We start from the raw sequence: 22854 nt of genomic DNA, 5'->3' as shown, positions 1-22854 counted from the left end.
CCGATTCGCTCTCTTGAGAATAACTTAAAGAAAGACCTAAGCATTCAATAAAGGAGACAATTATTACACAGCCTTATAGATTTTATTGCAGGGTTTACAGCAGTATCACAGTATTGAAGTTCGATTTTTGTTGCATGCACAATTCAATTTATGAAACTTTATGTGCAGAGTAAAAATAAAAAAATCCGAACATCGTTGGCAGAATTTTATCTTGACTATTCTTTTTTTTCCCGCTCAAATACATGCAGAAAAAGGGACATGGGCGCGGTATAGGCACTGGGATATTTGCAGCATAACGGACTCGACTCAGGCTCAAATCGAGTCGTTGATACAGCTGCACTGCTCACGCAACTGCCTAGCGTGCACCGGGCGAGAGCGAGAGAGCGTGCGAGAGAGGTGTACAGCCAATCAGCGCTGTTCTGAGGGAAGTGGATGGTTGATGCATGAATTACCGGGCCAATCGGAGAATGGCTTACACACCACTCTCGATATTGGGCACAGAGTCGCTGGGACCTTGGGCCAACAGTATAGAATATGCGACAGTCATATTGGCATTGGCATTCGTACTGTTGCTCGGTCTTTACTTTACTGTAACTCTCTATTCCGACGGCCTTAAAAAACATATTGGTGACGGTATTCAAAACGGCTAAAGGCTAACGGTAAACGGTAGTGCAGTATTTCATAAATAAATATTTTTAATAATACGTATAATTTTTTACAAATATCAAATGAAATCAATACAAAGGTGAATAGAAATATGAGTACGCATATGAATACGAGTTAAACAAGTGAAAAGGTGATGACGATGACACGGTCGTTTCTCGAAAATGTCGAGAAGCGGTGCTGATTTGCCCTTTTAATTATAAGAAGTGAATAAAATGAAATGAACAAGGAAACTAAAACAAAAGCAGCACTGCTCACATAACAAATCTATATAAAAAATAAAAAACAAAAGCTAAGAATTCAACATATAACGGCAATCCTTTAACCATCTGTATAAATTCCCTTGAGGCTGTTCGAATTCAGTTCATTCGCTGCGTGGAATCGTCGGTCGGATCGTGAAAGCGTCACCGCCCGCAGTGAACCCTGGGATTTTATGTATTACGAGTACCAACAAAGAATGTCGAGTGGAATATATTTGTGAATATGAGTCTCGTACATATTCACAAAAGTGTTGTCATATAGATTCGCTTTTAATTCCAATACCGACCCCCATCCAAATGCGAATTACATTAGTAAAACCGTCAATACCGGAGTAAGACCGTCCAGCTAGTACCATCGGATACATCGGCATTGATCATACATACTTAAATACATATTCGAAATTCATCATATCCTTGAAATATGTTTACGCTTCAACCAACACCGGCTTCCTTAGGGGCAGTACCTTGGTCAGCAGGCGCACTTATAGAACGGCTACCAACCTTGGATGATATGAATCATAAGGGTATGTTATCTATGTATCCGTCAAGGAAATCGATCCTATAAATATTTCTTAAAAAATAAGCAGAAGTAATTTAGGCTCTAATAAGAGAACTATTTAAATACATTCTCAGATAAGCATAAATCATGTCAAAAAGTCCTGATATTAGTTGAAGTAGAATTAAAATATGCAAATATACCAAAAATAGTTTTGTTTCTATGATATTATTATTATTATTATTGTTCTATGATGACAATCTGATAGATTGTTGGGTTATTTGGGCTACTAACAATACCTAATAGCGCTAGCCTATTTAATGTAATAGTTTTTATGATTTAACAAAATGATATATCCGCAGATTCGAGAAGGAAATTAAGTATTGCTTTCATTATTTCTGCATCATAAAGTATAATAGCTTAATGCAAATGTAACAGACAGACAAAATATTTTAGCTCAGTAGATATTTCCAGTTGAAAACTACATCAAACTAACAAAATTGTCCAAAATTGTCCAAAAATAGCGCACTTTGAAAGTCAGACCTAATGAATTTTTATTTAATATTTAATACAACAATATTTTGAAAGAGAAATTCCAAATATAGAAAATAATAATTGTGATTAACAAGAATTAAAAAAAACTGAATGAAACTATGTTCTAATCCGGTAGAAACGTATTGAAATTGATTGGGTTGTCGATTGGTTCTTATTGAAGAAAGTAAAACGTTATTAATTGTTAGCTTTATTGTTATTATGTATATACAATATAATACATATAAGTATGTATTATTATGATAGCTGGTGTGATCATTATTTTCTGTTTACTTTGCTCTCTTTCTTTCTTGTAGACAATGTACTTGCTATGAGAAATTTGCCGTGTTTGAGTGTCAGTAGTGCCACCGGACTAAACGTAAATGGAAAAGCGGCAACAGCTGCGATGGATGCCGCTGATGGAAGCACCACAGCACCACAGCCACCACATGCAACATCATCGTACTTTGCAACAACTTATTACCATTTAACAGATGATGAATGTATGTTCCACCTTCAACTTCAACCCCATTCATAATCTCATATTTAGGTCTTAACATCCTCAGTTGTTTATAGTAATAAGCAACTCTAAGATTACTTTATTGATTACAAATAATATTCGAAGATATTTGGAAAACTATGATTTACATTTGACAGACAAATTAAATACTTTACTATATAAGAGAAATGCCTCGTCTGCTTCTTACTGATGCTCATTTGCACAAAATCATTATATTTCATGTTTTGTCCTGACTGAACATTATGTAGGCCAAACTGTAGGACCTAGAAAGCTGAAAATTTCACAAAACGTAAATGAGACAATTTGATTGTGCAATGAGGCGGCTTTTTGGAAAATTCGACCTGCAAGTCGGTCAAGTTTGAAGTGAAAATTCACACTTCGATTGTTTCTTTAGTCAGGTTTAATTTCTTCTACGAGATATTTTTAACGTTGAAATTTAATTCTAATCAATTAGTGACAAAGTATCTTAAATCTTTTGAGAGGTAATATGTTTTGAGACAAATTTGTAGCACTTTAAAAAGTTCTCGTCTCTTTGGATACTTGCATATCAGTCCATAAAAGGGAATTAAGATTCTTTGGACACAAAGCAGAACATTTAATTGATTTACACAAATTATGTGTCAAAATATAAAAAGAAGATCAATACACACATATACACACATTTAATTGAGTCATTTGCTTAACACACTTCACGGGGTTGCTCGACTTTTTACCTAGGGAGTCAGTCTCTACCGTGCAGGCAAAAATTAAGTGAAAAATTGGCATTTTGGTGTGTGAAAATTGCGATAAGTTGGCCTGTCATTGATTTTTCCACTAATTGTGTGCGATTGCATTGTGTATTTTGTTGTGTGTATTGTGTGTTGTGTATTGTGAAGTGGATGACTTGCTCTACGATCCAGATGTTGCCTCTGTACAAATGTATGCCAATTATACTTAACACGGATCCACCGCCAAGAGAATAATAAGAAGAACAAGAACAAGATGATGATGAGGATGATGAAAAGCCAGAAGCGAGCTGACGATCATCCTTATCGGACAATACACTGGGGTTATCGCAACAAAAAGAATCAAAGAAAATGCTGCCGATCGATCTACTGTCTCTGTCTGTCTGTGTTCTTTCCTCTCCCTCTCCCTCTCACCGTGTCTGTCCCTCTCTGGGCCAGGTCACCCGCTGTGCCGTTAAGTACTCTCAGTTATGTCCGTTCCATTGTTTATGTGTGTTGTGTGTGTGTGTGTGTGTGTGTGTGTGTGTGTGTGTGAATCAATACAATTATATTCCACCTATAATAATGATCTTGAAGGATCTGTGTTCCTCGTGTCGTTACAAATGAAAACAATTATCGACGATGTTGAAAGCCAAAGTCGAATAAAAACAAACAAAAGCGTCAACAGATTTTTGCCTTTTGTTTTTGAGCCCAATACCCAAAGTGTAGAAGGGCTATTGGGTTTGTGACAATGTCTCCAAGAGAGAGACCAGACAATTTTGGTAATATTACAACGAATAATATAATCTCGCTCGATTTATTTATAATAGGAAAAGATAATAATTTGACAACAACCCGATTTCTTTAATACTTTTTTTAAATTTATGAATTCATTAATGTTGATTTGAACGGTTACTGGGCATCAAATAGTCGATCAACTCGATTGTAGCGATCTTTTATGTTTTATTGTGTTTTTTTTTCTTTTTGTTGCTCTACTCGACGGACATACAAATAATACCCCAATCTGGCGTCTCACGTCTCTCTCGCACGCTCTGTCGTGTACCTCTGCCTGTCCCTTTTCCCCTCCCCGCCACTCATCAACACAAATGAGCCTCCTTAGCGGATTTTCTGACAAACCGAACCGAACCGAGGACACATTTATTGTAGCCCTTGGTAGCTCATTGTTTCTAGTGGTAGGTTTTCCCCTCGCAATGATCGTCCCTGGTCAGACCCCGACTCAGTCCCCGACTCAGTCCCCGACTCTGATTCAGACCCAGGTCCACTACACTTTTGTTTGCCAACTCTGATTTGTGTTGCAATTACATTGTTAATCCCATTTGGCAAGATGTTTTCTCGCTTTTGTCCGCCTTGTTACTTTTGGTAAATCATCGTATTATTCAGTTTCCTTGTAACAATCGAACATACATACAGATATTTGAATGGAAATACAGATGTGAATTGTCATTCATTCAAATCGAAAAATTTAAGAACGGTCCTTGGACAACCTAACACATATTTGCACACTTGCAGATACAATATATATATAGTTGGGGTCAGTACTGAACCTAAGTTAACATTTTTGAATAACCTCTGTACTTAAAATTCGATCGTGATGGCTTTCTAGGATTAAAAGAGTTCTTAAGCTTAAAACAAAGTTTAGAACTTTTTTAATAATACATATTTTGTACTTAACCCTTTCGGAACGGAGTTTTAATTTGAAAACGAAAATGTTATTTGGATAAAGATAACATAATCATATTTTCCTAATTGTTTACTGGTCAACTTTATTTTGTATGTATGATTAAGAATATTTAATTATTACTGCAGGAAAAATATTAAATCTAAATTACAAATAATTTTAAAACTAAAGCAATTTAGGTCAAATATATAGCATACCAAGTATTGATTAAAAAAAGGCATAACTCTTTCAAATTGGTTCAGTTTTATTAAAGTTATGAGATTTCAATTGAACTAAATTATGAATATTTAGATACAGAATATATATTTAAATGTCTAAAGAACATTACAGATTATATTACCAAGTATTGATTAAAAAAAGGCATAACTCTTTAAAATTGGTTCAGTTTTATTAAAGTTGTGAGATTTCAGTTGAACTAAATTATGAATATTTAGATACAGCATATATTTAAATGTCTAAAAAACATTACAGATTATATTAAATGACTACTGAAGTAATTGTTAATTATTAAATGAACATTTTGGAATACAATATCTCTTATCTTTACAATGTATTCTTTATTTCACTGTTTCTCTCATTGTATTATTAGGATTCTTATTTATAACATTTAATTGAATCAATGGAAAGAGACAAGCGATGATAACTCAGGTATAACTGAAATTCAAATAATGTTTTTCAACAAATTTGATTATTTATCTGACGTTTTAATAGGATTAGTGTGAGGAGAAGATGGAAGTTCAAAGGTCTTTAAATGATACTCCAATACAAAATTCTGATTGATTTATAGATGGACTGATTGACAGATATGTATAAAAGGATGTTATCAATGTTATCTTGTCTGGAATTGGTGCCACTTTTACTGAAGTATGCTCAAACAATTTTCTAGTAGATGAAACTGAATTCAGCTGAATTGAACCGTACTCGTCAGATCGTATTTGGAATTAGCCCTTTCTCGGCCTTCATTCTCATCCTCTTCCTCATCCTCATTCTCATTCTCATTCTCATCTTCATTCTCATCCTCAATTCTCTATCTTCACGATACTCGTAACTGGGTAAAAGTGGCAGCCGTTTTGATGCTTCACTGGCTGCAACTAAGAATTAAATTGATACGCAGATTTTGGGGGATTTTGTCGCAATCAATACTAGGAAATGTGTTTGAAATCCATGCTTGACTTCAATTCGGAGTGCAACCTTTTATTTCAATACCAATTTATCTGACCGTTTGTTATAAATTTTTTCTTCTTCTTATACATTCCCAAACTGTTTGAAGATGCGTAAAAAAGGGTCAATCAACGTTGGGAACGTGAATAAAACAAACAGAATAAGGTATATTTGCAGAAATGTTAGTGCAAGGTCTTAATGCTCGGATAATTATGTGCTAATTACATATGGAACCTATAGAAAAAGCGGTCATAAGTATATTTGTATTATACCTTTCAATCAAAACTTATTAATTATTTTATTTTAAATTAATATCAAAATATGATTTATTTAATAAGAAATCAAATGAAAAAATCAGTTTATATTAAAGGTCTTATCAACATAAAATAGAGTATGACATGTGAACCAACTTCTATTTTATTCGTAACTTGCTTAACTGTTTATTGAAATATCAAAGTATCAAATACGAGATTGTTTTGGCCTGAGAAAGGTTCTCAGTCTCGACCCGCATTTAGGGTGATTCATTCTGACATTTTTAAAAGCGTGCCAAAGTAAATTTTATGCCCCATTGAAACTAAGTCCAGTAGAAAACAAGTTAAAGTCAAGTAGACACAATATGCCTGACAGGTTTCAAATACTCTAATGCAAGACAACTGCAAATATTCCTTAATCCTCTATATCACTAGGCAACTAAACTCATTTTTTTTTTTAGCTTTTTAGCGAATAAGGAATACATCTATTAATCTTGCATACCCTTTTGATTTGAAAAAGTAGATCGAAAATATTATCTTTAAATTAATAAAAGGATGATTTCTTGTCTGGTTTTTTATTTTACTTTAATGAAATTCAGGAGTAATCGGAACTTTTGTAAGCAAACTCTGATACGTGTACAGAAGTACGGGCCGGTTCCGGTTCCGGTTTTCACTTTCGGCAAGACTTTTCGGAAGTGAATATATTTAACCTGCTTTTTTTTTAAATTCGGAAAAATTTGCTGATTGAACTTTAAATATTTTAAATAGTTAGCCTAAAATCAACATGATAATTTACATTATATTAATTACTACAAATTAAAGAGTCAAAACTGGAATAAGTCTAAGTGTTAATAAGGTATAAGATTAAATATTGTACACAGCTTGTTCAATCATATTACTAACTACAAGTTTGTCACAAAAATCCACTACAAATCTAAATATTTCAGGTCACAGTGGTGTTAATCAGCTGGGTGGAGTCTTTGTTGGAGGAAGGCCATTACCCGACTCGACCCGACAGAAAATCGTTGAGCTAGCCCATTCCGGAGCTCGACCATGTGATATATCTCGGATTCTTCAAGTTTCCAATGGATGCGTTAGCAAAATTTTAGGCAGGTGAGTACACATATTGAGAGCTATTGAGATATTAACTCTGAAGCTATAATTCAGTTACTTTACATAATAACTAAAAAACTGTAGCTACGTAAGATATCGGGATTAAACTTATAATATATATTCTAAGGGCCGATTTCTCATCTTCTATCAACCTTACCGTTATTTCGGTGTTGCTAAGGGCAACGCCATACAGTGCATCAATTATTGCATACCTTGAGAAGCCTGCATTTTTTATCATCATTTATCCTAATTTATTACCGCGATGTATATCTGATATTAATGAGAATAATCAAAATAATAGCTAAAAATAACACGAAACTTTATTCAATAACAAAACAGTTCAATATTCAAAAATGTGTGTGTAATATATTGTTTTTGCGATTTGCATTTGACAACGGTGGCGTGGAAAAAATTTGAAAGGCTCTTGAATTACTCCACCATTATGGTAGTCTGTCTGCCAAATTTGGTTGCTGTAGCTCTCAAAGCGGTTGAGATATAAGCATAATTAACACAAAAATTTCAGGACTTTAAATTTTCCGCCAAATTTTCCGTTAAGTGTTGCTCAGTTTTAAAAAGTGTGACCCATTTTGTGGAACCGAGCTGCCAGCTTAGTCACAATTCTAAATGTTATATTAAAATCAAGATGACAGAACGAAAAAAGTTAAAGCCTACATTTAGGGTAAAGTTCCCTATGGGTAAAGTAGACTTTAAAATTATGATGAGAAATTATGATTTCAAAGAAATAAAAGTAAATTAAGCGTGACATAAGAAAGGGTGTTAATTAATTTGCAAACACGCTTCAATACCATAGCTAGCAACGAAAAATTTTCTTATTATATTTTTTTTAAATATATATGTGGAACTCTTTGTCCTAACTCACTGATCATTGCTCAACCCAAACCATAAGACCTAGGAAGCAGAAATTTTTACAAAATATAGCGGAGACAATTTTATAGTGCGATAAGACGGCGTCTTGCGAAATTCGAATTGCAAGGGGTCAAATTCGGGTTCAAAGCTTACTTTTAATTTATTTTGAAAATTCAAATATCAAAAATTACAAAGTTTTAAATGTGCCATAATTTGATAGAATGTCTAACTTTTTCCTGCACTTTATCAAATTAATTTTCAAATATCAGTTAGGAAATATGTGAGGGTGTTATATATATCTTTTATGTATATAACTCATTAATAATTCACTTTATTGCAGATATTACGAAACTGGAAGTATTCGACCCCGCGCAATTGGAGGATCCAAACCAAGAGTGGCCACTGCTGAGGTCGTTAGTAAAATCTCCCAATACAAACGAGAATGTCCCAGCATATTTGCCTGGGAAATTCGGGATAGATTATTGCAGGAGAATGTTTGCACAAATGACAACATACCAAGTGTAAGTAACTCTTTTTAAGTGATTTGATAGCATCAAATTTATAATCTCGAATTCCAGGATATACTTAATTAAATCTTTTAGGTACAGAAGCTGTTTTGTTTCTTTTTTGTCATCTATGAGATTCAATTGGTTCTGTAAAATCCTTTTCTATTGATTGTTTCCTTGTACTTGACCGTGATGTATTTATTCAAGGATATGTGGTCCGTAGGAAGAGTGATTGGGGAAAATGTCTATCAATAATTTAGGCATCACTTTATTTAGTGCCATTTTTATCGCTATTTGAATTCTTTTGTATTCCTGACGCCATCTTTGTCCTGTTTGCTTTCTATTCTTTTTCACTTTTAGTTAGCATTACCATTTTTTTTTATTGTTTATTAAGTACGGCAAAAAAAAAAAAAAATGCAAAAATGAAAGAAAAGAAAAGAACCAAAGAAACAAAAATAAATTGTGACAGCGATGCCAATGGCCTGCGTTGTACATTTCCCCATCGACAGTTGTGTGGAAAATGTGCTCATTCAAATGGAAGGGAAAATCTTTTATGCACATTAAACGACAAAAAGGGAAATCAGTGCTAGAAATATATGAAAAACGTACAATATTAAATAAATAGAGGCCAGGAACAGGACTCAGGACCCAGGAACCAGGCTGCCACCACAAAGCGTTAAGCGTTGAAATTCACGCGCAAGGGGATATCACAATTTTTTGGTTTTGGTTCGGTTCGGAACTAGAAACAGAAGCAGAAACGAGCGATTGGATGGACGGAAGCAGACCTTAGACTTTTCTGACAGGGTGCCATGGGGTGGTATGGGATGATAAGGAAGGGGATGGAATGGGATGGAATTGTGGCAAATTCACCGAGGGGTGAAAGCGTTAGTGCTTAGCTGTTGGATATATTCGATAATGTCGTCTGCAGTAATTTGTTCTGAGCGTTTTGAGAGCGCTGGCCTAATAATAAGAAGTTCAGGCACTAAAATCGAGAGACTACGAAATACCTATAAAAGGATGGTCGAAAAAATAGTTTTAGTAAGCTTATTCAATATTCATATATATCTCTTTATTTATCATTATTTTCAATATAAATTGTGCATCTACACTGATAAAAAATAATAGGTTCACAAATAAGATTTTTTTCTTAAGACTAAGAATTTTCTTAATGAATGAGTCGAGTTCTAAAAAATCTTAGGAGTAATAATTTTTTTCTATTAAATTATTAAAAAAAAAAATATTTGTGTGAAATATTTTGGATTTTAGAAGCCGCACTTGTTTTATTAGGGTAATCATATTGAACATATGCTAAGAAGCTAGACAAATCGCGTTTGTTTTTAATGCAAAAAATGAATTTGTTAAAAGACTAAGAACTTAATCTTTTCTTTTTTAATTTGACGTTACTTAAAAAATAAGTAAAAGTGTACCATATATTGTGTTCCTTGGAATGTATGTAACAGGTAGAAGGAGGCATCTCCGACACTACAAAGTATATATATTCTTGATCAGCATCAACAGTCGAGCCGATAAAGCCCTTTGTGTCTGTCCGTCCGTATGAACAAAAGGATCTCAGATACTACAAGAGACAGAGGAACTAAATTTGGCACACAGATTTCTGTATACCCCAAGCAGATCAAGTTTATTTTAGATTTTTGACACGCAAATCGCGAGAAACCAGCACACCTACAGTTTTTAAGATAATTCGATTATCTATTTAATTTACGTTATCTATTCATATTATATAATATCCCACTTAACCGCAGCAAAGTCGGACAAGTAGAACGCCAGTAATAGCTAACCAAAGCTATTATTAACAAAGGCAATAAAATCACCCAAAAGAATGCAGTAGTTTTTATTAGATAGTAATTTCTAAAAAATACTTTTATGTATATTGACATAAGTAACGCGTATTCTATGGTCGGGATCCGACCATAGTTTAAAGTTAAAATTATTGTTAGATTTTGAAAAAAATTAGGAATTTAGATATTATTTAATTATTTTGGATCGAGCTCGGACCAGGCCGGTCCTTTTTGAAAATTTGACTAGGCAGGGCTTTAAAATTGATTTCGGGTAGTAGTAGTACATTTACCATATTTATTTATTTTTAAGTGTGAACGTATTTCCATAAACGTCTTTCCCTTTTGTTTATGTATTAGGGACACACGTACGTGTGTATACACATATATAAATACATACATATGTATATAAGAATTTTAGTGATGGCGCTCATTTTATTTTATTTTTTTTATATTTTCGAAAATAGGTTTTTATACCAAGCGTTCGTTCGCGTTCAGTTTTCGTTCCCTCGAAAGGACATTTCTGCCTAATTTTTCCACTTAACTGCACTCTTCCCTGTTGTTCTTACTCGTTCATTTATATGTTTGCTCGTTTTGTTCTTTCTTTCGTTCGCTCATTCGCTTTAGACGTTGCCGTTGTTTTTCCCGTTGCTTTTGCTTTCGCTGTTGCCTTTTGAATTCATTTCAAAAGCGTTGTCATGCGCAGGCATAGCCTTAAAATAATAATGGATAACAAAAAAACACAAATTAAAAAAAGCATCGTAAGAATTTTGCGTCAGCTGCTGTCAACAGGGGAAAAGGTGAAGCAGAAGCTTTTCTCTATACTTGTATTTAAATTCTGCCACAAAATGTGTTACATTTACATACAGTCAAGTCAAGTATTTACTTTAACAAATTTCAAATACTCACATATTTTATTTTGCAAAAGAAAAAACATTTGTGTTTAAACCCTGAGCCATTTGAAAATGGGCAAAAAAGGGTATAATGTGTTTGGCAGAATGTATGTAACAGGCAGAAGGGGGCGTGGCACCAAAGTATATATATTCTTGATCAGGATCACCAGTCGAGTCGATTGAGTCCGTCTGTCCGTCTGTTTGAACGCTTCGATCTCAGAAACTATAAGATCTAAACAGTTCAAACTTGGTATGTAGGTTCCTGAATACCATAGGCAGATCAAGATTGTTTTTATTTTTGGATCGGACCACTATAACATATAGCTGCCATAGAAGCGATACATCGACAATGAAGTTTAAGAATGAAAATTGTTTTTGTTTGTTGAGATATCAGAAGTAAACTGATAGAATATGCATCTGGGCTGGTATTTTACATACTGACCAAGTTTGGTTAAAATCTGTCCACTATATCAAATAGCTGCAATAGAGACGCTCAATCAAAAATTGAGTCTTAGTATTAAAAAGGTTTTTGTTTTTTGAGATATCTTAACCAAACTGATCGAATATGCATTCAACTTGGTTTTGTCCATCGTGGCCCAAGTTCGTTCAAATCTGTCGACTATATCATATAGCTGTCATCGGACCGATCGGTCAAAAATCAACTTTTAGTATGAAAAAGTTTTTTGTTTTTTGAAATATCTTATCCAATTTGGTTTAATTTGGTTCCATATATCATATAATTGCCATAGGAAAAATTGATCGAAAATCAACTTTTATAAAAGACTACATGGGCGAGTCGAGCGTGCTCGACTGTAGCAGCGCCTCACCGCGAGCGAAGCGAGCAGGGGGCGGAGCCCCCTTAGTACTTTTATCTTTTACTTTATTGTTTGTTTATGGTTCTGGGAATGTAACTGAATATTTTCATTGTTAAAACAATTAATATATTATTAATTAAATATTTGGAAAACTGTGAGCGCTCATAACTTTGCCAAATCTTAACTAATTTTAATAAGTAATGTCTTTTTAACAGTATTTGACTTCTAAATTGATGCTGCATTTAAATTATTTTTAATTATTAGATATTTAAATTTTTTCTTAAATTACTTACTTTTTTTAAACATTTTCTTTGTGAAAATGTTTGGACAACTTTGAACTCTCATAACTTTGTCAAATCTTAACTAATTTTAATAAGTAATGTCTTTTTAATAGTATTTGGCTTCTTAATTAATGCTGCATTCAAATTAATTTTAATTATTGGTTATTTATATTGGTTATTGGTTATTTAAGTGTAGTTGTTATTAAAACTAAGTAATGATAAATAACATTACAATTAAGCTCTTAAAAATGTTAAAATTCAATTTTAAATTAATTCAGTCATCAATCATGACTGTTATTTAAGTTGTTATTATAATATCATATTATAATACACAGATTGTTCGTCTGTTTCTGGAGACTAACAAATTAAGTGACCGATCTTGATTGCAAATATTTTTAGGTATCATCCATAAATCGTGTGCTGAGAAACTTGGCTGCACAAAAGGAGCAACAAAGTGTTGGAACAAGCAACTCCAATTCGCATTCCAGCACAAATCCAAATGGAAGTGGAAATGGGAATGGGAATGGGAATGGTATTGGTAGTAGCAATAGTAATACGTTAGGAGTAGCCAATGGGACAGGCTCGAGCTCAAACAATGATCTGATACAAACAGCAACACCTTTGAACTCTTCGGAGAGCGGAGGAGCCAGCAATTCTGGCGAGGGCAGCGAACAGGAGTCGATTTATGAGAAGCTACGACTTCTGAATACTCAACACGCTCCGTCATTGGATTCAACCGTTCAATCAGCCGTCGGCAGTCATGGTCAGCTCATTACAAGTGTGCCCAGCCATTTCAGTCCGCATCCCCATCCCCATCCCCATCCGCATTCTCATCCACATTCGAATCATTCGAATCACTCGCTTCAAGCCCTTGGACACCATCAGCAACAGCAGAGCTGGCCACCTCGGCATTATTCTGCAGGATCTTGGTATGCAGCACCTTTAAATGGCGGTCAGGTTCCACCTTCTCCCGATGCTGGTTACACAAATGGCGCAGTTGGTCCCGTTCCCAGTTCCAGTTCCGGTTCCGGTCCCGGTCACCCCTTGAGCCCACCGACTGATCTCACCAATATTGGGGGACCCAATGTTCATTTAAGTAACTGCAACATCGAGGACGATGTTATGCTTAAAAAAGGTGAGTTTTGTTTAAAATAAATAATTTGAGATAATATTTATAAATATACGAATTATTTTATTTATATTAATTTTATGTTACTATCTATTGTTCCAAAATAACTGGAATTTAAAATAATCGAAAGGTATTTATAAATATAATCGTCATTTCAAGATCAACTCTTCATAAAGTTATGAATCTTTTATTTGAAAATGTTGATCATATCAAGAATTTGAAAGTTTGCTTTTAATACAATTGTTGTAGATTATTTAAGTCATAATTTACTGTCTGATTGGGTTATGGGTTATAGCTTTACTCACATATGTCCGATCGGCATCAATTCAGTAATATTTGTAACCAATAAAAGAATAAATAAAATTACCCATTTTCTTATTTTTTTCCCCTGCAAGTTTTTGGACAACTTTGAACTCTCATAACTTTGTCAAATCTCAACCAGTTTTAATAAGCAATGTCTTTTTAGAGAAATAATTTATAAAACAGATGAAAGATTGTGGTTTGCTTTTAATTTCGTATAAATTCAAGAGTTAGTATCGCTCAATTTTGTTTCTGGTATTGCATACATTCTAATTTCGGATGCTATTCTACGTATGTGATACCTCTTCCTACCTTGTAAATATTTTTTGCACCGATAGTGGGCTTTGACAATTTTTTAGAGCATTGGGGAAGTTTGTCTTGGATCCAGTGAATAAGAATAAGAATCAAAATCAGAATCAGCAACCGCTGTCAAGGCCAATCAAACAATGAGCGTTTGGTCACGTGCTTTTCATATTTACGCATGAACGGCAGGTTCCCTCACTTGTCCTGGTCTGAATGGTCCTGAACGGTAGACGATTCGGAAATAAAATAAAATAAAATACTCGTTGAATGGCCCTTCTAAGAACGGAAAAGGTAATCCATATCGGAGTAGGAATGTATGTAAATAGTCGAGATTTGTAGAAGAAACATTACGAGTACCCGCATTTCAAGTCAATCGTGCGTATTTTAGATAAAATTGAATCACGGAAAAGACCTACTCTGATTTATCTTATAGTTGTACTGTTATTAAAGGGAGGGTACATGATATAAAATAAAGCATCTACAACATACATGCAATCTATTTTGAGAATTTATTAATCATAAACTATTTTTTTCGCGTAAATATTTTAATTTATACATAATTATAATTGGGTATCAGAAATTTTGTGGCATCTAGACTTTCGTCACCAGACTTTTACCTCCTGAAAAGTTTATTTTGGAAGATACATACATACATGCAGTATGTAAAAGAGTTTTTTGTCAAAGATTTAAGTTTGCACATAAAATTTGGAAAATAATAAATTAATTTCTTGGTATTTTATTTTCTTAAAAACTATTATATTATAGTTGTAATGGTGTTTAAAAGAAGCTAAAAATAAAATGGCTTAAGTATTTTAACAAATAATAAATATGTATATATGTATATGAATTTGTTTCTTTGACAAACAATTGCCTACTTTTAGTAAAAGCAGTTACTCAAGTAATTATGATGAGACGCCTTGAACTTACATAGCTATTTTTAAAATAAAAAAGATTTCCTTGTCAAAATAATTATGTTAGCAAGGCTAGTTGGCGGTAAAGATATGTTGTTCAGTATCAAAAACAAGCGATTTGATTTCAAAATCCCAACACACATAAATGGAATGGTATTTACACAGGATCTTATAATTAGTTTAACCACATCAGCTCAAAGTTTTCGAAAACAAAATCTCAGTGTGGGTAAAAGTCCAAACTAAGTTTGTATATGTGTGTTTATGTCAGAACAAGTAACTGTAACTGTATAATCCGCAGCCTCAGGGAACAGGAACGGGAATGGGAACGGGAATGGGAATGGGAATGGGAATGAGAACGGTAACTGTAGCGGGAATTGCTGTCGTACTTGACAAGGTCTACCCTAAACCGTGTAGTTGCTTTAATGCGATTTACAGACTCATTTTACAGGCGATGACACTTCATTAAACGCCAAACCGTGGGGGTGGCAACCATAACAGGGGAGTGGGGCTGGCCCATTGTCGCTAGGGTTGCGGTAAAATGGTTAGAAAATATGCATGAAAGATGGGGTGCATAAATAGCAAAAGCACAAAATCACAAAAATACATACATATTTATAAAATCGTATCGCATCGTGTAAACCTCATGCTACAATTGCCGCCTTATCAGTATTGTCTCTAATGTATTTTATGCGATGCCAGAGGATACACTAAAAAAAAATGTGACCAACTTATACAATCAAAAAATTCATCAGAAATATTTTGTTCTTTTTAATATAAGAATAAAAATCTTAAATTGTAAGGAAAGTATAAATATGTTGAATTTCATATGAAACAATTAATTGCCCCATGGCGCTGTGGCTAGAGTCGCCGCTTCAGCTGAAAGCAAGAGCGGACTCAAATCCCTCTCCTCTGCAAGAAAAAAAAAAAATAGCAAATTATTATTTATAAAATCACCAAGCCAGAAAAAACATCAAAATTATTCAAAAAAAAAAAATTCCTTTTTTTGTTATTTTTTGAATTAGAATTTTAAATTTGAAGAACATTTAATTTTACAATAAGTAATGTGTCTTGATTTCAAATGTTCTCCAACCATGATGTGTGTTTTTATTTGAATTTTAAGAATTCAATATCTTTTTGTATCAGTGTAATTTTGTTTCTATCATGCCAGAAGATACTCTCTATCTCTGTCTCACTCTCGTTCAAATCACACTCCCTTGTCATCATCTACGCTGTCTGTTTTGCTTTTGCTTTTGTTCTTGTTGCTGTTGTTCTTGTTGATGTTAATGTTGTTGCTGTTGTTGTTGCCTGTCAGCACATTGCAGTTTATTTGGCAAGTGACGTGTGCCTTGGACTGGACTTGGACCCGGGCCCGGGCCCAATCCCGCAAAACCTGCGGCATGTCTCACAGCTATCAGCATCTATTTGCTCTGTCACATTCACTAATATTCAATGCCAGTTACACACACACACACACACATAAACACACACACACACAATATCAAAAGTGACAAGCTGAGATCCAAATGTTGTGGCCTGCGGCTTCTTTGATGTGGATATTGACATCTTTCCAAGTGGGACTGCTTTTCTCATTTCTAGTAGGCTCTGTTATCCCCATGCTTTTATTATTATATCTCAAGTAGTATTTATTTAAGTCGTAATAAATAAATAACATATGTATTAATTATTATAAATTCATCAAACACTTATAAATGTTAATAATCAAATAATTAATCACATATTATTAGCCTATTTCAAGAAGGCATGGCATAAGATTTGGTCGGAGCTTTGGTTCAATTTAATAGAAAAACAAACGGGAAAGTCTATAGTCGAGATCCCGACCATAGGATACCCGTTACTTACTTTATTGTACGTACGTATATAAAAGTACTTTAAAGAAAATATTTTTTTTTGCTCTGAACTTCAATTCGCCATAACTGCCGTTCTACTCGTCCGATCTTGATGCGGTTCAGTGGGATAATAGATAACGTTAATTGTCACAAAAAACGTTTTATCTTAAAAACGGGGGGTGTGGTGGTTTTGCGCGACTTGCAAGGGGAGGGGGGCGTGGCTTGAGTTTGAAACAAACTTGATCTGCGTGCCAAACTTAGTTATTATATATCTTTTAGTCCCTGAGATCCATTTGTTCATACATACGGACGAACGGTCAGACACACATGGCTATATCGACTCGGCTATTGATGCTGATCAAGAATATATATACTTTACAGGGTCGGAGATGCCTCCTTCTCCCTGTTACATACATTCTAACGAACACAATATACCCTTTTACTTATTTTTTTAGTAACGGGTATAATTAACTATTCATTCTTCTCAATTGTTTTCAATATTACTTTGATGATTTAAATTTTTAAAAATAAAAATTCCTATTTCTTATTTCCTATCTCCCCAAGCTGAAATTAAATTTAATCAACAATTTTCTTTTTTATGTATACTATTGTAAATTTCACACCAAGACTTGATTAATACTGCCAGCATAGATTTTTTAATACTTCTTCTACCATATTTTGTAGTGATTTTTAGATTAATTAAATGTCCCTACTTTAAATATAAATATTTGTATGTACAATATACAAAAAAGTAAGTAAAAGAAAGTTACTTTTAACTTTCATATTGTAACTATTATATTTTATTATAACTAGAATATTCGTTTTTTTTTTTTAATGTTGAGTCGCTGCCATTTTGTCAGTATATTGCCTTAGTTGAACAAAAATGTCCTGAATACATACTTAAAAATAAATGCCTACATCAAGAATTTTAAACTTGAAATTTAGATTGATTTTATATATAACGAAAAGATACAAATAATAAATAAATTGATTTGGAAAACAAAAACTGTTGCCAGTTGCCAGCTAAATCATATCTGTTTCTGGAACATCGTTTAACTAATCAGCTATCAGATACATTGTATAGTCATTGGAGTGTGGGTACATTTTGTAAATATGTTCTTATACGTTTATGTACCTACATATATTTATGTGCACTTCTATTGTTATCACATCCTTACGCTCGACTGAACTGTTTAGTTTCAATGTGGGGTTAAAGTCAAATTTGATACACAAACATTTACCAAGTTCTTGGAATAGATATTTGAGTATTAAACAGGGAATTGAGTGAGATGTAGATGATGTTTTTTCTTGTTACTTTATTTTTGTTAAATAAATATTAATTTTCGAAGGAATCATTTAAATACATTTCTAATATTCTTTATTTATAAAGGGAAGATTCCCAACGAAAATCAAATGTGATCTTGTGATCTTTACACAGGAACTTTAATATTTAATTTGAGTATTATTAAATATTATTTTCAAATGTCGAGATTTATATTAATATTATTTATTCTTTGACATTGTATTTGACAGAACTCGATGGTCATCAATCGGACGAAACAGGTTCCGGAGAAGGAGACAATTCGAATGGTGGAGCATCCAACATCGGAACTAATGAGGATGATCAAGCCAGATTAATTTTGAAAAGAAAGTTGCAAAGGAACCGAACATCATTTACAAATGAGCAAATTGACAGTCTAGAAAAAGGTATGCATTTTCTACAAACGATTTATAATTAGTTATTTCTCTATAATCGTGCTTTAAAGAAATTCAAATAATCAATTTACGAATTATTTGTTGTTGTGCTTATAGAGTTTGAAAGAACACATTATCCAGACGTGTTTGCACGGGAACGTTTAGCGGGAAAGATTGGATTACCTGAAGCGAGAATACAAGTCTGGTTTTCAAATCGACGTGCCAAGTGGAGGCGTGAAGAAAAGCTACGAAACCAGCGACGAACTCCGAATTCGACTGGTACAAATGGTACAAACACCTCCTCATCGACCTCAGCCACAGCATCCATGACCGACAGTCCCAACAGTCTAGGTGGTTGCTCTGCGCTACTGGTCGGTGCTACTAGCAGTAAGTTTAGTCAATTAAATAACTCCCGAAAAGCACTTTCAAAATTGAGGAGTTACTATACTTTAAAAAGGCACATCCCCCAATTGATCAAATTAGTTAGTTAGTTGTATGTTATCCGATCATCATGAAGTGTTTGCTTTAAAAATTATAATCGTTCTCCGTTGTACATACGAACATTAAAACTTCATTTCAATTATTTATAATTAAGGGATATTTTGTTTTTTTGTAAAATTACCCATTTTTTCAAAATGTTTCCTTTAAAATTTTTTGAAGAACATTGAACTCGCATAACCTTCATAACTTTGTCAAATCTTAACCGATTCCCTTCCGAAATCTTAATTTTATATTGCTTTGACCTCTTATTTGATTTTGCATCAAAATTGAAAAATATCATTTTTTTGCCCTAACTGTCAATGTTTTCCATGCTTTGGGTCACTGCTCATTTTCTCCATACTTTCCCGTTGACACGTTTTGAGTACTTCAAACTCTCATAACTTTGTCAAATCTCAACCAATTTTAATATGCAATGTCTTTTTTAACATTGTGTAACTTCTAAATTGATGCTGAATTGTAATTTCGTAAAACTTCACTTTTTTTTTTTTTTAATATTTTCCATTTTAAATTTTTGGACAACTTCACACTCTCATAACTTTGTCAAATGTACCAATTTTAATATGCAATGTCTTTTTTAACATTATTTGACTTTTAGACTAATGGACTAAATTATTTTTAATTAAGAGATACTTTTCCCAAAATTACCAATTTTTTTAAATATTTTTTCCTTGTACAATTTTAATCAACTTTGAAATGAAAACTTTGTCAAATCTCAACCAATTTTAATATGTGATGTCATTTTAGCATAGTTTGATTTTTAAGTTGATGCTGCACTAAAATTATTTTCAATTATGGGATATTTAAATTTTTCCAAAAATTTCAAATAATAACTACTTGAAAAACGCTTATGCTATCTTATGCAGTAGGTTTATTTAATGAGTATTTTAATTACAAATGAATGTATTTATATATTTAAATAGGCGGTCTAAATGGTGTAGCTTCACCGAATTCAATAGCAACACCAACTGGCGGATCTGAGACATCCGACGTCCATCATTCGAGCTCAAGAAGTGGAGCTCATGGCATTGGAGGTGGTCGACTAAATGAAGACGTGGGCAATGCATGTTCCCCTGGCTTGGGTATTGCTGATCAGCATCCGCATCAACATCAACATCAGCATCAACATCAGCATCAACATCAGCATCAGCATCAACATCCGCATCAACATCAACATCATCACGTTGCTCACACTCTCGTCCAATCGATATCACCTCGTCTCAACTTTAACAGTGGCTTCAGTAGTTCGATGAGTGCCATGTATTCAAATATGCATCACAATGCGATATCGATGAGTGAAGGATATGGGTAGGTAACCTCATTAGATTACCCACTATCTATCAAATACATCAAAAGTAATAGATGTTCCATCCTTGAGTCAACTCACACAAAAACTAAATTAACTAAGTCTTAAAAATGTTCTCCAATATTACATATTATTTTTTTTAAATCTCTAATTAAATTTCTCAAAAAATGTAATCTGAAAAAATAAGCTGGTAAATGGGAAAAACTATTATTGGATTTTAATTTTGATTTTAACTCGTATTTATTGGTTCCCACATCCTTCTCTGTTTCTTCTTATTCGCTTCTATTAAATAAACTTGACAGCAGTCCGTGAATAATCCTTTTGTTATACTTAAAGGATTCTGAATTTGTAATTTCAGAGAAAACAAACAGCTCATGTTATTTTCGGAAGTTAAATCTCTGAAAAATTAAACCACTACTTTACCACTACCACTTCTTTTCCCAACCCAATTTTATTAGCATATTTCGCATAAAATAATTATCCCTGCTTTAGATACAATATTTAAAATTTAAAGTGTCGTTGGTACTTTTTATTTTCATATTATTAATTATTCAGCAACATGTAAATTATTGTGTCATTCACAATTAAAATAAAGTAAAATATATTTAAATAATTATTGAAAACTAATTTTCCATAGTTTAATCGAATTTCCATAAGTAGTACATTTGAATTTTTTATGTACATAAAATTCTTTGTTCGCATACACTGACTGACTTACTAACTGATCAGTACACAGTCCAAACCATATGACGGAGGAGGCTGAAATTTTCACACAACATAGCTGAGACAATTTTATCGTGCAATAAGACGACATTTAGCGAAAATTGAAATGTAAGGGAGTCAAATTTGGGGCCAAAGCTTACACTTTAAGAAAATTGCTTGTTATAAAAGGTTATATTATGATAAAAATATAAATTAAGTTTGATTTGATTGTTAATATAATTTCAGTCCGGTTTCATCAATGCCCAGCTTCAACCATCCAACGGTCGGCTCACTGGCTCCGCCTTCGCCGATTTTACAACAGAGAGATCTGACGCCACCCTCAATGTATCCGTGCCACATGCCACTGCGTCCCCCGCCCATTGCACCCCATCATATTGTCGGTGTTGGCGTTGGCGTTGGTGCTTCAAATGAAAGCGCAACTGTGAGCAGCAGTCCCACATTGAATGCCTCAAATGCACATCTATCGAATGCTCCTACAAATGGTCCTACAAATGCAAATGCGAATGCTGCTGGTTACGAGGTGATTTCCCCTTACGGTCTGCCACCGCCTCCTCCGCTTCCGTCACTAGCAGCGGCGGCCGCAGCATCAACATCATCATCATCAACATCATCATCATCCGCTCATCACACCATGGAGGCTGCTCGCCAATCGACTTGCAGTCCCAATCAAATGGGAGTTGGATTGGGACCAGGACCAGGACCGGGACCAGGATTTGGCAGCGATAGTATCTCATCATCAATGCCTTCCTACGCACACATGAGCTATAATTACGCGGCAGCGGCAGCAGCCAATGGAGTTGCCCCATCCGGAGGCACTCACAACAATTCACATGGATCCGCACATGGAAAGCAGCAGTTTTTTGCCTCGTGCTTCTACTCGCCATGGGTTTAAATTGCAGTCAGATATTCGAAATTATAATATCTGCTTTCATCAAAGAATTGTTCAAGTATTTAAGCACCCAAAACACTTTTCATATCGACAGACGGACAGACAGACAGACAGACAGACAGACAGACAGACAGACAGACAGACAGACAGACAGACAGACAGACAGACAGACAGACAGATTAACAGTCCGGCAGCAACTCCAAAAATCGAATTTACATATCTCTTACTAAAAATACTTACTTGAAATCATTGATATACTTACTTGTACTCGTAAGCATGGAGGTTGTAGAATAAATGCATATGTATATTTCCGCCCAAGGATTCCACCAATCATTACATTAATTGGTGTGATTATTCAATATAATTTTGACTAACCATGTGTTGTATATTTTCAATTGTTTCTACTTTTCAACTTTAATCAAATGTCGCTTGAAATTAGCTACATATTTACTTAGTGGAGTCGGGCTATAAGTATACAAAAAAGGTAAGTTTAAAAATTATTAGGAAGATGTATAGGTCATATTTTGTACAAAAAGATATTCATCATCAAATTCAATTAGCATTGCCAAAAAGTTGAATATGATTAATATGGAAGAAATGGGTAATTTTAGAAAAAGTTTAGTTGCTCTTAAATTAAAACTTTAAGGAGCTTGTATTTCAAAAAATTAGAACAGCCGTTACTGCTGTTTAATTTAAC

At 33.8% G+C, this 22854-nt stretch overlaps 1 protein-coding gene across 1 annotated transcript; it reads left to right on the top strand.

Annotated features, from left to right (window-relative positions):
* Window positions 1-1344: 1344 nt before the first annotated feature.
* Window positions 1345-22545, top strand: LOC117790009 (paired box protein Pax-6). Its single transcript, XM_034629281.1, has 9 exons — window positions 1345-1447; window positions 2268-2453; window positions 7233-7398; window positions 8606-8786; window positions 12956-13691; window positions 18580-18753; window positions 18859-19128; window positions 20163-20547; window positions 21494-22545. Exons 1-9 carry the CDS (start codon window positions 1345-1347, stop codon window positions 22158-22160), a joined length of 2868 nt encoding a protein of 955 aa, XP_034485172.1. The 3' UTR covers window positions 22161-22545.
* The last annotated feature ends 309 nt before the right edge of the window (window positions 22546-22854 follow it).

Source organism: Drosophila innubila, chromosome 4 (genome assembly GCF_004354385.1).
Source record: "Drosophila innubila isolate TH190305 chromosome 4, UK_Dinn_1.0, whole genome shotgun sequence".
Classification (NCBI taxonomy): domain Eukaryota; kingdom Metazoa; phylum Arthropoda; class Insecta; order Diptera; family Drosophilidae; genus Drosophila; species Drosophila innubila.
Note: the sequence above shows the minus strand (reverse complement) of the source record. Positions and strands in the feature narration are given on the sequence as shown.

Bases quoted from the DNA above. Each gene is read 5' to 3' on its own strand.
- LOC117790009 (XM_034629281.1), top strand. From the start codon at position 1,345: ATGTTTACGCTTCAACCAACACCGGCTTCCTTAGGGGCAGTACCTTGG. The intron at 7,399-8,605 runs GTGAGTACACAT...ACTTTATTGCAG, and splicing joins GTTAGCAAAATTTTAGGCAG to ATATTACGAAACTGGAAGTA. The intron at 18,754-18,858 runs GTATGCATTTTC...TTGTGCTTATAG, and splicing joins AATTGACAGTCTAGAAAAAG to AGTTTGAAAGAACACATTAT.